The 14,432-nt window shown below is 32.4% G+C and overlaps 1 protein-coding gene across 1 annotated transcript; it reads left to right on the plus strand.

Annotated features, from left to right (window-relative positions):
- The first annotated feature begins 284 nt into the window (after positions 1–284).
- Positions 285–14,099, plus strand: LOC130667748 (E3 ubiquitin-protein ligase MYLIP). Its single transcript, XM_057469577.1, has 8 exons — positions 285–652; positions 748–1,359; positions 10,154–10,347; positions 10,471–10,711; positions 10,863–11,032; positions 11,113–11,329; positions 11,475–11,672; positions 11,851–14,099. Exons 2-8 carry the CDS (start codon positions 1,273–1,275, stop codon positions 12,220–12,222), a joined length of 1,479 nt encoding a protein of 492 aa, XP_057325560.1. The 5' UTR covers positions 285–652; positions 748–1,272; the 3' UTR covers positions 12,223–14,099.
- Positions 14,100–14,432: the final 333 nt, after the last annotated feature.

Genomic DNA, 14,432 nt, shown 5'->3' on the forward strand with positions numbered 1-14,432 from the left:
CCTTTGTATTTAAATAGTTTGGTGTCAAGTAATAAATTAACTTATGGATTATTGCGTAACTACTAAGTTTTGTTGGTTAATTTTATTGTTTGAAAGTTTCCGCGGCGCGCTGGCGCATGCGCAGACGAATTTCCGATGACGAAGACGTACAACAATAAAAAAAAAGGTATTTTAAGTGTATACATATATACAGTTTGTATTTGCAAAGACGCGATTGCTGATTGGCTGGAGTATAACAAACCTCGGGAAATAACAAGGAGTGGGGAGAAGTTGAGAGAGAAGACGAGGACGAAGGTACGGACGTACGGTGAAGCCTCCATAGGACACGGCTATGGAAGAACACAAAGGGGTGAAAATAATAAAATGAAAGAGAAAAAGTTTGCGGTGGTGGGAGTCGTGATCAGCTGGTGAGTTCGTGATTCCCCTAATGCTGGCTCTGGTTTAGCTCCGTCGCGCCTCTACTCTTCTGCACGACAATCTCTCCCTCTCTCTCTTTCCCTCGTATCGGTTAACTCAACACTGCACTGGCTCTTCGCTACTCGTACATTTGTGTCTCGCTTCGTACTCGTACACAATTCGCGTTGGGTTCACAGACGTCGGCGGTCCGCACTACGGGACCAACCTTACCAGCGCCATTCAATAAAAAATCCAGGTTTACTATAATTTAAATAGTTTATACATTTAAATAAATAAATATCACAAATAAGAATAACAATAATAAATATATAAATAATAATAATTGTTTAGTGTGTGTGTCGTACGTCGGTGGTTGATAAGACGTACCGAGAAATGGAAGAAGCTGAAGAGATAAAGAGACTGACGGATAATAAATTGAGTACGCGCATCAGCATCATCACGTTTATCCTGGACGTAGCAACCGACTACGAGGAAAGATCAGTGACAGCGATGCTCAACGTGTCTTTGTAACCTGGTGCAACTGCTGGCTCTGTTACGAGTAACTGTTATGATAAATATATATTATTAGTTCGGTTGCTGGAAAAACCCGCGAATCCGGAGGATTAAGAGCTCCGAGGAAAAGTTATTGTCCGGGTGTGTCGTGATATTTAATCATCATCATCATCACCGAGTCTGATATTTTTATTTTATTTTTTAAAATTATTTATAATTTCCCGGTAATTAATTCAAAGTATCGGATACGTGACCAGTGACGGGATCGCGAGTGTTTTTAAATAAAAATATAATTTAAATAATTAAATTATACCACAGTCGGTTTTTTTTGTAAACAAATTTGCAAATTCATAAAGAAGAAGGATGTGGTGCCTCGTGAGCCAGGCGAACTCGGTGATCCTGGAGGTACAGGTGGATCCTCGGGCTATAGGTCGCGAATGTTTGGAGAAGGTAAATAATATATTTGTTCATCATACGTATTGTATAACTCGAAATTTAACAAAGCTTTCCACTAGGTAAATAACCAACTGAGACTCTAATTTTTTTTATCACTCACCAACTAATTAAAATATTTATTATTGTTATTTTTATTTTTATCATAACTTTATTTTTTTAGTAGCGGAGTAGATTAAATTCGTCGATATTCCTGTGACGATATGGGTCAAGTACGATGTTTGGCAAACGTGTTAAAAAAAGACTATTGATTAAAGTAAACCGTAAACAAATAACGTAACCGTAAATAAAATTCGCATAAACTACCGATTAGTCAACGTCCATTTGTTTATTAACACATTTCAATAAACTTTATGTAATGTTACATCAAACATAACTTATCATATTTCTAGCAAAATATGTATGTACATATGTATGTATATAGATGGGTAATTAATATGATAATTAGTCCCCAGAGTTTTATCTATTTGAAAGATGGTTAATTTAAAATTAAATTCAGCAAGAGTGTTCGTTCGATAATTTATCAGTATTAAATTCAAGTTAATCTCATTGTAAGCCGTCTGCTAAGATAAGGATACAGCCAAGACTAAAGACACTATTTAAACTCTCTCTTTAATGTCTCATGAATTTTATAATAAAATAATGTTTGGCATTAAATGGGATTTACACGAAATCCTTTTAAATTTCCTGTTGTTGATAATCTCGATGTGAGTTTTCCATTCCCGGCTTCCGTTTGATTTAAATTCATCAGAACATTTAATTGTCCCCAGAGCAAAAGTTATCTTGAGTCAAGAATATTTTTTCAAACAAACGTTTTCGGGAACCGAGTCAAGTTTTTTTTGAGCCAAGAGAATTCGTCTTGGCCTGAGATCTCTGCTTTATCCCAGAAGTTTTCAAAAAAAGTTTCTTAAGTCAAGAGTATTTCATTTCAGTCGGGATTTTTTTTTGTGTTGATATTTCGGATACTTGACATGGAAATTCCTCATTAAATATTTAGGACTCGCGAACTCGGTGGATGTAATTTTTGGCTTAGTCAGTGCGAAAAATGATTCACGCTCAAAAATAACCTGATTATAAATAAAATATATAAGAATAATTATTTGGTAGAGGTTGAACAAAATCCATGAGTATGTGTATGAATTAAATGCGACGTGGGGCGTTTGAGGAAAAGGTCGTATAATAATCAAGGGTCAATCTATTTGCATGGGTCGTCGACGCTTGGTTGCAACGCTACATATGTATATATAATTAATACGGTCCTCTCTATGTCTACATAACATATATGTCTCCTTATTTTACTTGAAATTAATATTAGCATCACTCGAGTAGAGCGAGTAGATCGTTGATAGTTCGTGCTGAAAGTTAAGCAATTGGGGATGTTACCGCCCGCTATCCTCAACTAAAGTCTGTTCGTGCGTCTAGGTCAACACGCCTATCTACTGTAAAATTACCTTACATACTGTCTCTATCACGTGGTCGTTGTTAAACAGGAAGATACTTTTCATCCTCGTCCACTCTCTTGCATGCAAACTCTCCCCAGTCCCCACGAATCGTTATCGCGATCCATTTACTCACTTTCTTTTATTTCAATGGCCATAACTATTGTAGACTACAATAATTGGTCTAAGAGTGATAAAAGTTTAAGAATAATACAAAGGACACTTTAAAAGTTTAACATTTTACCGTTAACTTTAACTTCTGGCATTCCTTATATATAACAACTGCATCCCCACTCGCCCACTACATTCCCATTTCCGCAGGGACTTTTCAAATTAGTCCAAGTGTCAATCGTAAAGAAAAATCGCAGTTTGCTCTTACCTCCTTTCATTGCTAAGTGTAAAACTTTATCCCTCGGTTCGTATATATTTTATCCGAAGAATTCGATTAACGCGCTAATTGCCAAAGTAAATCGGGTAAATTATCTTTGACACTGATACGAACTTTGAAAATTCGTTTTTTTAAGCTCTAACATTTGCTCTAGACCACACGCTGTACCAGTTATCAGCCGTAGTGATGTATGGTGCTCATAAATTTATACGACGTGGCTCTATTTCATAACTTGATTGACGGGCTATAAATGCTTTGTCACTTTCGTTTCTGATTGGCGCTTTCTTATTTCACGGGCATACACCCGCGGCGATATAGACATAGATATACTATGCGATTAGAGTAGAGCAGAGTGCAGAGTACTGATTATTTAATTAATAATATAGAACACTGAAGATATAGGCTGCCAATCGTACGTCAACCTAGTTGCGGTAATTTGAATATCAGCTGGTTAGTTATTATTACTGTCGTTAAGCGTAATATTGTATAATGATATAGTTTGTATACATATATATATATATAAGCACGCATCATCGAATGTCATTAGAGAGTAATTGCCGGTTATTAGCGACCTTGCACGTGAGTCCCAGCTCGCAGTAAATTAAAGTAATGTCTTATTATTTTTTACCACAACGTGCGCAAATGGTAATTTTATCGAAAGCTTAATTACTCTTTATTTACTTTTTAACGTTAGTATCAAATGGTAATTAATTACATACTAGTACGTATGAGTAAAAGTTAATTAAAATGTCTTATTTATTTTTTTTCGAGCGATAGATAAATTTAAATAGTTTTTTTTTTATTTGATTAAAAGTTCGCCGATAAATAGTTTAAAGTTTGCCGGAATATAATTCTCTCTCTCGAGAGTAAAACAACCGGAAAGGAAGGCTAATGAAAATGTCTAACGTTTATATACCGAGTTTAAGTCGCAGTGCAGTGCAATTATACACTGAGAAATATAACATAAAAGCTTGAGAGTATGCACTAGTTACCAGTGTGCCAGGTATATATATATATGCATGCAGCGCATATGAGGATAAAGATCACTCGTGTTGCATCGATCGTGCACGTGCACAAGTTTTACGAGGTCGTTAAACTCAACGTTTTATTTTTTAATAGTCCACTGAAATGTAAATACACATTATGCTTACATATACTATTTGTATATATAGATATAGATATATCAAAGTGTTACAACTATTGTCACAATTAATCGGCTCGTCAAACCAGAGTAAGCAACGACCTTCGGCGTCAGAGTGTAAGACCTTTGATACCACTTCAATAATTCATTACAGAATAGCGAATGTTTCGTGAAAATTCTCTCCATTTTCCTCGTTACAAACACATTGTATACTAAATATATATACTAGAACTAGAATTCATGTTTCGCATCCATGTATGTTTATTTTAATGTCTGTTGTGTAAGTTGAGCATATTTTCATGCTGTCTTAAGCCGATCAAATGCTCGGAAATTATAATCCACATACATTTCATCTCCTTTTTAGTATAAGATACCAAAGGAAAGAAAATGTTTTGAGTCCTAGAACATTTACAGAAACATGTGTCTGGAGATCTCCTCAGTGTGTCCATTTGATATTTTTTTTTTTTTCATTTTACCTTCTGATTATCATCCGACATGATTTTCGAGGCTCTTGTGGTGTAAAATAGTATGAAATACTGAAGGAAAATAGTATATTACACACCTAGGGAAGTAAAGTAAGAAATGTCTCAGATCACATGTAATTGTTGGCCGAGGCGAAGCCGAGGTCAACAAACATGTGATCTGAGGCTTTCTTATTTACTTCCCGAGGAGTGTATACTATTTTTCTCCTCGACGGAGGCGGAAAGCGGCAACTTCGTTTTGCACAGCGGGACGAAAGTTGATGCTTTCCGCCCGGAGGTGAGAAAAATTTTTTACAGTCCTAGACCATCCACAGAGGGTCGATGTCATCTCCTCTGCGTGTCCATCGGATATTTTATTTTTATTCTAGCTTCTGGTTATCATCCGACATGATTTTCGAGGCTCTCCCAATGTAAAATAATAAAAAACCGAAATCCCTGTGTCGCTTTTCATACATTAATTTTAATGTATATCGTTTTGAAAATTTTTCTGCTGTCTTTAGCCCACCAGGTGTTCGGAAAAAAAGCTTCACATACATTTCTCCTTTTTATATACGGATATACCAACTACCATTAATCAATACATCTTGCCGTACTCTACCGCAATGTATATTGTATTTACTTTTTTTCCAATTATTTTTCTTATCGTTTCTTCTTACTTTTCACAATAATTGTGAAACGGAAAATATCCAGAGCTCGTTAGAGTTCAGCTATACTCCAATAAATGAAATAACAGAGTTACCGAAGGTCGTCACGTAATTCAATAATTTTTTAAAAATATTTCTTGTAGTGCAGTACATGTAAGTGAAGTTATAATTAGATTGCCATCGAGTGTTGATTAAAGAAAAATGGGTTGGGATAAAAAAAATATAATTAAATGAACTTGTTGATGACTCGGCGTGTAAAGCTTACGAAAATAAAATTTGCATACTCGGGTAGTGATATGAGTACAAGTCAGGCAGGCAAGCAAATAAGCAGAGTAGAATATAAGAGCATAAGTAAAATGTTGTCGATTGGGTCTTTCCCGTTCCAAAGTCCAACCGCGCACACGTGCTTCTTCATCGCCTTGTAGTATATTTGTATGTAGTCGTCATTGTTACGTGTGGTCTTGGCCGACCTAAAAAAAAACTTGTTCCCAAATTCATCCTTGCGTATACTATAAACACAACACCCAACTTCTATATTTATTATATCCGCCAGTGTGACTTTAAATGTTTAAAAAAATATATTTTTATATAAAACTTTATTTTACTTCTAGATTTTTTTTATTTTTTTCGGACCCCGCCTTTAAACTACGATTAGATGGACCGATAAGTTAAAGCCCAGTGACTATTTCCGGCGAGAAAAAAAATGATAAAAAAATACGACGACTGTGGACATGGATGAAAAAAAATAACCTGGAGAAATAAAGAAAGAAAGCGAGTCTATATAAACTCCCACGCGGTTCACATACGGATAAAAGGCACACGCGTACATATATAGATATATGTCGAGTATATAAATATATGTGTATATATACATGAACAGACTCGAGGTCCGCGGACTTTGGACTCGAGAGCCCGCACTCGTTCTCTGTCTCACTCTATATATTTACGATGTCCCCGATATCTCTCCGTCTCTTTCATCTTTCTCTGTTATTCTTATCTCACTTTACATACACGGACTATCTGAATCTTCAGTTGACAAACTCCTATTACTGAATAAATTTTTATTTACAACAACACAACGATAAATTAATATAATTATTTATACCTTGACATTTTTTAAAACAAATTTTATTGTATTTTTTTTTAAATAATAAACAAATGTCATTATTAAATAACAAACATTATTATCATTACAATGTAGTATATATACACCCATATTTGCTTTTATAATTTACATTACATTAACATGTATATTTAGATTTCATAAAAATGTTATTTTCCAAAATGCATCCGTTAATAATCTTTTTTATTTTTTTATTTTTTGAATGACGCTATTATTAAAATGATAAATGGACACAGCAGCAGGCACCGTCGTTTTTACATTAAACTAATTGCCGGTGATTTGCATAATAAAAACATTAACAAACTGTGCATGTGTGGGTGGGTGTGTCTGTCTCGGGAAGAGTGACATTTTTTAAAATGAAGATAAAATTAAAAAATTTAAACATAAAACGGCTAAACGCAACGACTACTGACGTGGACAAAGTACACCAGCAGCAACCAGCTACTATTCATTTGATGGGCAATTCAGCCCCCGGCATCATCCCCGTGTATATAATACTGCTGTCGTTGGTATCCGGCTGTTTAATCTCACTGTATACCTCTCCGACAATAGAGGGCATTTATCCGCGAACAAAAGACCCAGTAATAGCCACTACATACGACGGGACAGGATACATCGGGCATTATATGTCAACCCCGCACCGTACCGGTAATACGCTCCGGACTCAAAGTCCTCCTTTTTTACACTCGACAATTGTTAGCTACGATTTTTCCATTCGCTCCATTGTATTTTTTTTTAAACCACACACTGCGATACTTTAAGCTCATATTTTTTTTTAATATGCAATAAATATATCAATTTGTTTTAATTTACTGTTCAATACTAAATACTCTTTACACTCATGCTGACCAGCATCCGGCTACACATTTATATATATATATATATATATCTATATATGTCTACCTGTATATAAATATTGATTTTTATGGTCTGTTTCTAATTGTTTTATTGAAACAATGACCTCAATGTGCTCTCGAGATCTAAAGGAAAATATGTACTCTGTTTATATAAACCGGAGCACTAAGTTTTTTTTTATAAACAAAAGTTTGAATTTATTTTCATTGTGTACTTTACACTGACTATAAATCACTCATGTTATTTCTATTGCTCTTTAAACTCGAATAGTTTGTGCTATATATGTATATACACAGTAAAAAATATTCTGTGGTTAAAAACGGTCTGTGATAAATTTTTTGTGTTGATTATTTTGCGATAAATCATGATTCTGAAGTTAGCGGACGTCTAATTTTTTTTTTATTTTTTTTTAAACAGTAAATTATAAAAAAAAAATATTTGAAAAAATTGCACCTGTAGTTTTTTTAATTTTCTACATGTGCATACTTTTAGTTTTTTTTTTCGAAATTTGTTTGTTAAAAAAAAAATCCAAAAATTGTTAATTGTCCGCTAACTTCAAGATCTTGATAAATCAACACATTTCATGTGTTTCTTTAAATTTTAAATCGATCTACAATTCAAAACTCTAAATATGTTACCTAGTACAGAAATAGAAATTAATAATGATTATTAAGTGTTACTTTGTGTTGAAATTTTGACACAAATTTAGAGTTGAAAGTCAACACAAATAGTCTGCGTAAACACAAATTTTGACAATTTTAACAAATGTTTTACTGTATATATGCACTGAAAAAAAAGGATTTCTTGGGCTAAGAAATTTTTTCAAGGCCTCATGAAAATTTTAGTTTTTAATTCAAGATGGAAAATATTTATTGCGTCCAGAAATATGATCCTGAAGTTATCAGACATTTAAAAATTTTTGTTTTTCAACAAATCAATTGCAAAAAAATAAAATAAAAATATGCACATGTAGAAAATTTAAAAAACTACAGGTGCAATTTCTTCAAATATTTTTTTTTTATGGTACATCGTCTAAAAAAAAAATCCAAAAATTATTAAACGACTGCTAACTTCAGTATCATCCAGAAATCTTTTTTTTCTGTATATATTTATCTTGTTTCTATTGGAAAACAATATGCGGTAAATCATTAAAATAACTTTGCCAAGAATGTAAAATGTTAATTTAATAATTGCGTGATTCGAACTCAATCTGCTAAAGTTATGGCATATTTCGAGTTTATTTCCTGCCGCATCAGATGGATTCCTCTGATGGCATTTAGATAACTTGTTAAATTGAACTTGTATTGTAGATGTATACATATATTTATATGATGGATGTGTGATGTGAGAATGACAAAGATAAAATAAAAAACAATAAGCGGAGGAGGTTGATCATGACAATGAAGACATGTCATTTATTAGCACGACACGTAGACAGTGGCCTTGCGTAAATTACTAGTCTGAGTAACTTATTGAGACGGTCAGGTGTTTGACAGATAAAAAACTCAATGTACTTTTATTTAATTACACCGACAATTACTAACAATATCCCCGGTCGTTTTGCTGAGTAACTGTGGAATTTTATGGCCAAGTTAAATAAATACAAGAAATCAGATTTCACTTTGAAAATAAATTTTCTAAGTCATTTTGGAAAAATTCGACTTGTGAGTCGTCTGACAAAACGTCTTATGATTTACTAGTATAGATTTTTTATAACAAATATATGAAATAAATTTTGATTCGCTATTAGCAAATGACAAGATTTATGAAAATGGCGGGAAAATTCAAATTTTACAAAATATGTTACCAAAAATTTATCGACAATAAAATGTATAGTAAAAGTGAATTTCATATTAATATATTCAGTTATAAATATAGATTTAAATTAATCAAAATAAATTATTATTTGAATTTAATCATAAAAAACTTTGGCAATAAATAAATCGGGGAGAAACTTTAGGTCGGTGATAATATAATTGTTAAAATATGAAGTTTTTATTAATTTAGTAGAAATACAAGGGATTAAGGACTTGATATTAGATAAGTAACGGCGGGAGAGCCGATCGTTAATATTTCTTGGGCTTGTTTACGTCTTTTTCATCCGGTTTAAAACGAAGCACGTACGTGGGGTAGCGACCGGTTATTCGCGATCGCGAGTCGCCGCGAGTACGTGATCCACACCACGTCCAGAAGATAAAATACTAATTTATACAGGTTTATTTTTATATCACGTCAACGAAAGAGTAAAAAAAAAACTGAGAAGATAATCTCGGCAATGTTTTCTCAACAAATTGCAAAAAACAATTATAACTTGTTGTTTATTTTTTTTTAGTTTTTTATTTATACGTAAATTGGTTTTTTATTTTTTAAATTAAATTGTACGGAACTTTTTTTAATCGGAAAAAAAGTAAATGGAAAACTGGGTTATCAACCCGGGGTCGTCATATTTAAATAAACTTTAAAAACTATATTTCAAACAATTTATTAAACAAACAACAAATATGTAGCGAATAAAGTCATTTGAATATCAGATTAAGTTACTTTTTTGTGGTGACTGTATAATAATCCAATCGAAATGTTTTGGAATTTTTATTAATAGGCCAGACTAAAATAAATATATTGCGCGTTTTGAAACTTTACAATTTTTTTATTCATCGGTTGGTTTGAATAAATTGGATTTTTTTTATCATGGATTTTAATTTTGTTCCTTCTTTTCCAGGCTTGCAACTGTCTTGGAATAAGTAAAGAATGTGATTACTTTGGACTTAAATATCAGAATGCTAAGGGCGAAGAGCTTTGGTTAAATCTACGTAATCCCATTGAGAGACAAACAGGCGGAGTTGCACCTCTGCGGTTTGCGTTGAGAGTTAAATTCTGGGTACCGCCTCACTTATTATTACAAGAAGCAACCAGGTGAATTATTAATACAATATACATGTAGAATAGTAAATGTGTATATATTATAATTATAATAATAATAATAACAATAACTGTTAACAGCAAAATTAAATTAATATACAATGCGAATTGTTTCAGACATCAATTCTACTTGCACTCGCGTCTGGAACTGCTGGAGGGCAGACTTAAAGTTACAGACTGGGCATCAGTTGCAAGACTAGTGGCATTGTTGGCGCAAGCTGAAGCTGGGGATTACGATCCATTGTCTCCACCGCATGGGCTTTATTCCCAGTGCTGTCAAATTCAGCCCGGCGGTCCTTGCGAACCTAAACCCCACGATTTTCTCCATCGAATAATTCAACAGCACAAAGAAATAAAAGTGAGTTCGCTCTCTTGTCCAAATTTTTTATTTATTTATTTATTTTTTTTTCCATCTCAACTCACAACTCGGATGCATAATACAATCTCCCATAAAAAGTTTATTTATTCATTAGTTTTTTTTATCGCTTTAACTTACGGGCACTTTCCAGGGAATGAAAGCTTCAACGGCCGAGTACTGGTTGCTGAAGGAAGTATCGAATTTGGATACGTTCGGCCAGGAAATGTTTCACAGTAAATTTGGTTCAAATGCGGTGTCGATGATCGGCGTTGGACCCCACGGAATCACCGTCTACCGCGGAGAGAACGACGAGAAACAAAAGTACGTTGGTAATTAGAGTAATTTATTTGCCAACAAGTAGGCGCAGATTTTTAAAATGAATGATTGCGTGATTATTTCAGTATACCCTACACGGCCATACAGAGTGCGACATCCCAGAGACGGATGTTCCACCTGATCTACCTGTCTCTTGACGGTGAAGAAACGTCATTGGACTTTAAATTAGACTCTAGTCAATCAGCGAGTGGATTGTACCGGGCTATTACGGAAAAACATGCCTTTTACAGCTGTGAAACCGTCAGGAGCGCCGTCACTGCTCAGTTTATACGTGATCTCAAGGTAATACAATCATTATTCATCCACTTACATACTCAGCTTATACAACAATACTCCATTAAATGGAGAAAATCTTAATAAATAACAAAACTCTGCATACATTCAAGGCAATATATTTATATAAACGCGATATCATTTGTTATTCCAGGGAACTATTATTTCTATTTTCAACGAGGACTCGACCCTGGGTAAAAAATATGTCTTCGATATCCGTAGAACTTGCCGGGAGGTGTATGATAATGCTCGGAGAGCACTTTACTGCGAGGCTGTGAATATTGGGTTGCCAGACGAAAGTCAACTTCTAGATAAGCATGACTGTGGAGATTGTGAAAATTCAAAGTGCAAGGTATAGTCTTTTGTTCTTATCTGGCATCTCCTCCTCCCACTTCTTCTTCTTCTTCTCCTCATAAATTCATTCCCGTCGGTCTATTATATTACCATTATTATTATTATTATTGATCGATTGTTCTACAGAAGTATATATGTATTAAATTAATAACCAAACAATGTCGTAAACATTTCAGGAGTCCCGAGAATGCCTTGCACGACTATTGGACGCGATGCTCTGTCGAATTTGCATGGATCGTAGCTTGGACACGGCATTGTTTCCATGCGGACACGCTGTTGCTTGTGTTGAATGTGCACGTCGCTGTGAAAGGTGTCCCCTTTGTCGTGCCGATATCGATCACTGTAGAACGATTTACCTACCGATTGAATTCGCTCACGTAGACAGCAACAAACACAATAACAACACCATCAACAACAACAATAACAACAACTTCAAGCAACTGCCGATGGACAGAGGCGAGTCGACGTTGAGCATTAGTCAGTCGGAAGATGTTATCAACCAGGCAAATCCGAGGAATGATACCGATATCAGTAGTCACGGCATTTGAGAACGACGTGACAAATGGAGATCCCTAGTGTTCAGCAGAATTTTGCGGATTTTCACCTGTGGTGTCGAGCGCATTCATCAGCTCGAATGAACAAAATTATACTGACGATACCAACTTTTTTAAATTATCATTTCTCAGCATAGTCATTTGCTTTTATCATATAAATAATATATACATATATATTTACGTCATGTGATCTTTTTTATATTTCAATTCATACCAATTTAACATTTAAATATCTTTTATTATTATTATTATTATTGTTATTATTATTACATAAAATACTTGACAATCTATGCTACTTTATTAAGATGATCAGGAAATTTTAATTGTCTTTAAGAACTTGTTGACTATTGATACAAATTTTTTTTAAAATTTAAATTCAATTAAACTGATTGTGTTTACACTTTTCTTACGCTGCGATTAATAACTTTGGTGTTTAAATAGATATGATGTTGTCAATATGGCAAAAAAAAAAAATATTGGAGGAAAAATATGTATAACTAAAAGTGCTATTAGCAGATAATTATTGAATACGCATAATTGGCGTCTGGCGTTACGATATTATTAGAAATTTAAATATAAACGGACCAATATATTTTTTCTCGCTTTCATTATTCATTACTTATTAATTTTATTAATATTATTATTATTATTATGATTATTATTATTATTATATAATGTCATATTAACATAAAAAAAAAATAAAAAGTCACTTGTCAGCATAATAAACATTAACTATTTTTATCAACTTGTGACTTGAATTAAATAATTAATGACAAAACATTACGAAAAATGTTAAATCGTTATCTTTAAAATATGGTGAATAAATTAAAGCGTTTATTACTCACCATGATACGTGTATATTTAAATGTATATATAAACAACCCGGTTAAAATTAAACGTCGACTTAAAGTATGAATCTACTTTTAATTCCAACGAATAAAACAAAACTATAATAATAATAATAACAATAAAAATAAAAATAACCCATCAAGCGTAAATGTCTGAGCATTTTTTGTCTGCGGGCAAGTAAATGATAACAGAGGAGACTGAAAGAATTAAAAAGAAATAAAAAAAATTTATATATGTATACATATATTTAAATAAACAAAAAGTCGAGCGAATGATTTTATTAATATATTCAGCGAGCCCGGGAATAATAATCAAGATAACGTTTTATTTAAAATTCTTAATTGTTTAACTTTTAAATAATTTATTAAATAAGCTGACAAATTTGAATAAATATGGCGATCGTTATAGTCATCCATCAATGCAATGTATATTTACTTTTAATTATTATTATTAATATAATAAGGATACATACAAATATATTTTATTTGCAGAACAAATAATAAATTGACCAGCTCTGGTAAATTATCTTTTATAATTTGTTATCACGACTCATCAATATCATTAATAAATATGTTATTGATATGATTAATATACATGTATCGATAATATTAATGTTGATATTAATTAATTAATATATATATTAATTAATTAATTATTTATTGTGATTATCTAGACATATGGAATGAATATAAGTATCGTATATAGTGAGTAGTAATCCACTAACTGGCGAAAAAAATAAATAAATATATATATAAGACATAAAAAGAGATTACCAAATGGTATCTCATATATATGTAATAATAATAATTAATATTGTCGTTTGCAAAGAGTATTTTTAAAGTATTTTAAATTATTTTTTAGTATTACGTCAACTGGCGTTAAATACATGCGAGTAAAATATAAATTTTCAGATAATAAAATATTAAATAAATGCATAATAAATAAATAAATAAATATATCGTATGAAAAATAATAATGTACACACGGCCTGTTCCAATAATATTAAAAAATGTGACAGATAATACACTCGTCTGACGTTATTTCATATAAATAATAAACCCCGTCATTAAATTTCCATTTTAAATTATGAGCGTCAATGTAACAGACATCAGACAAATTTAAAATTATAAATAATTTAAAAAAAAATTTTATTTTATTAATTATTTACTCTATTTATTTATAATTTTAAATTTGTCTGACGTCTGCTATATTCCCACTCATTTTTAAATTTAGTATCCTGTCGAGTAATCAGACTTATCACCATTTATTATTTACAATTTAAATAATAAATCATTATTACCTTACTATTGATTTTAGTTTCATTAATTTCCCAGCTATTTTATTTATTAATTGCC

This window comes from Microplitis mediator, chromosome 5, assembly GCF_029852145.1.
Source record: "Microplitis mediator isolate UGA2020A chromosome 5, iyMicMedi2.1, whole genome shotgun sequence".
NCBI classification, from domain to species: Eukaryota; Metazoa; Arthropoda; class Insecta; order Hymenoptera; family Braconidae; genus Microplitis; species Microplitis mediator.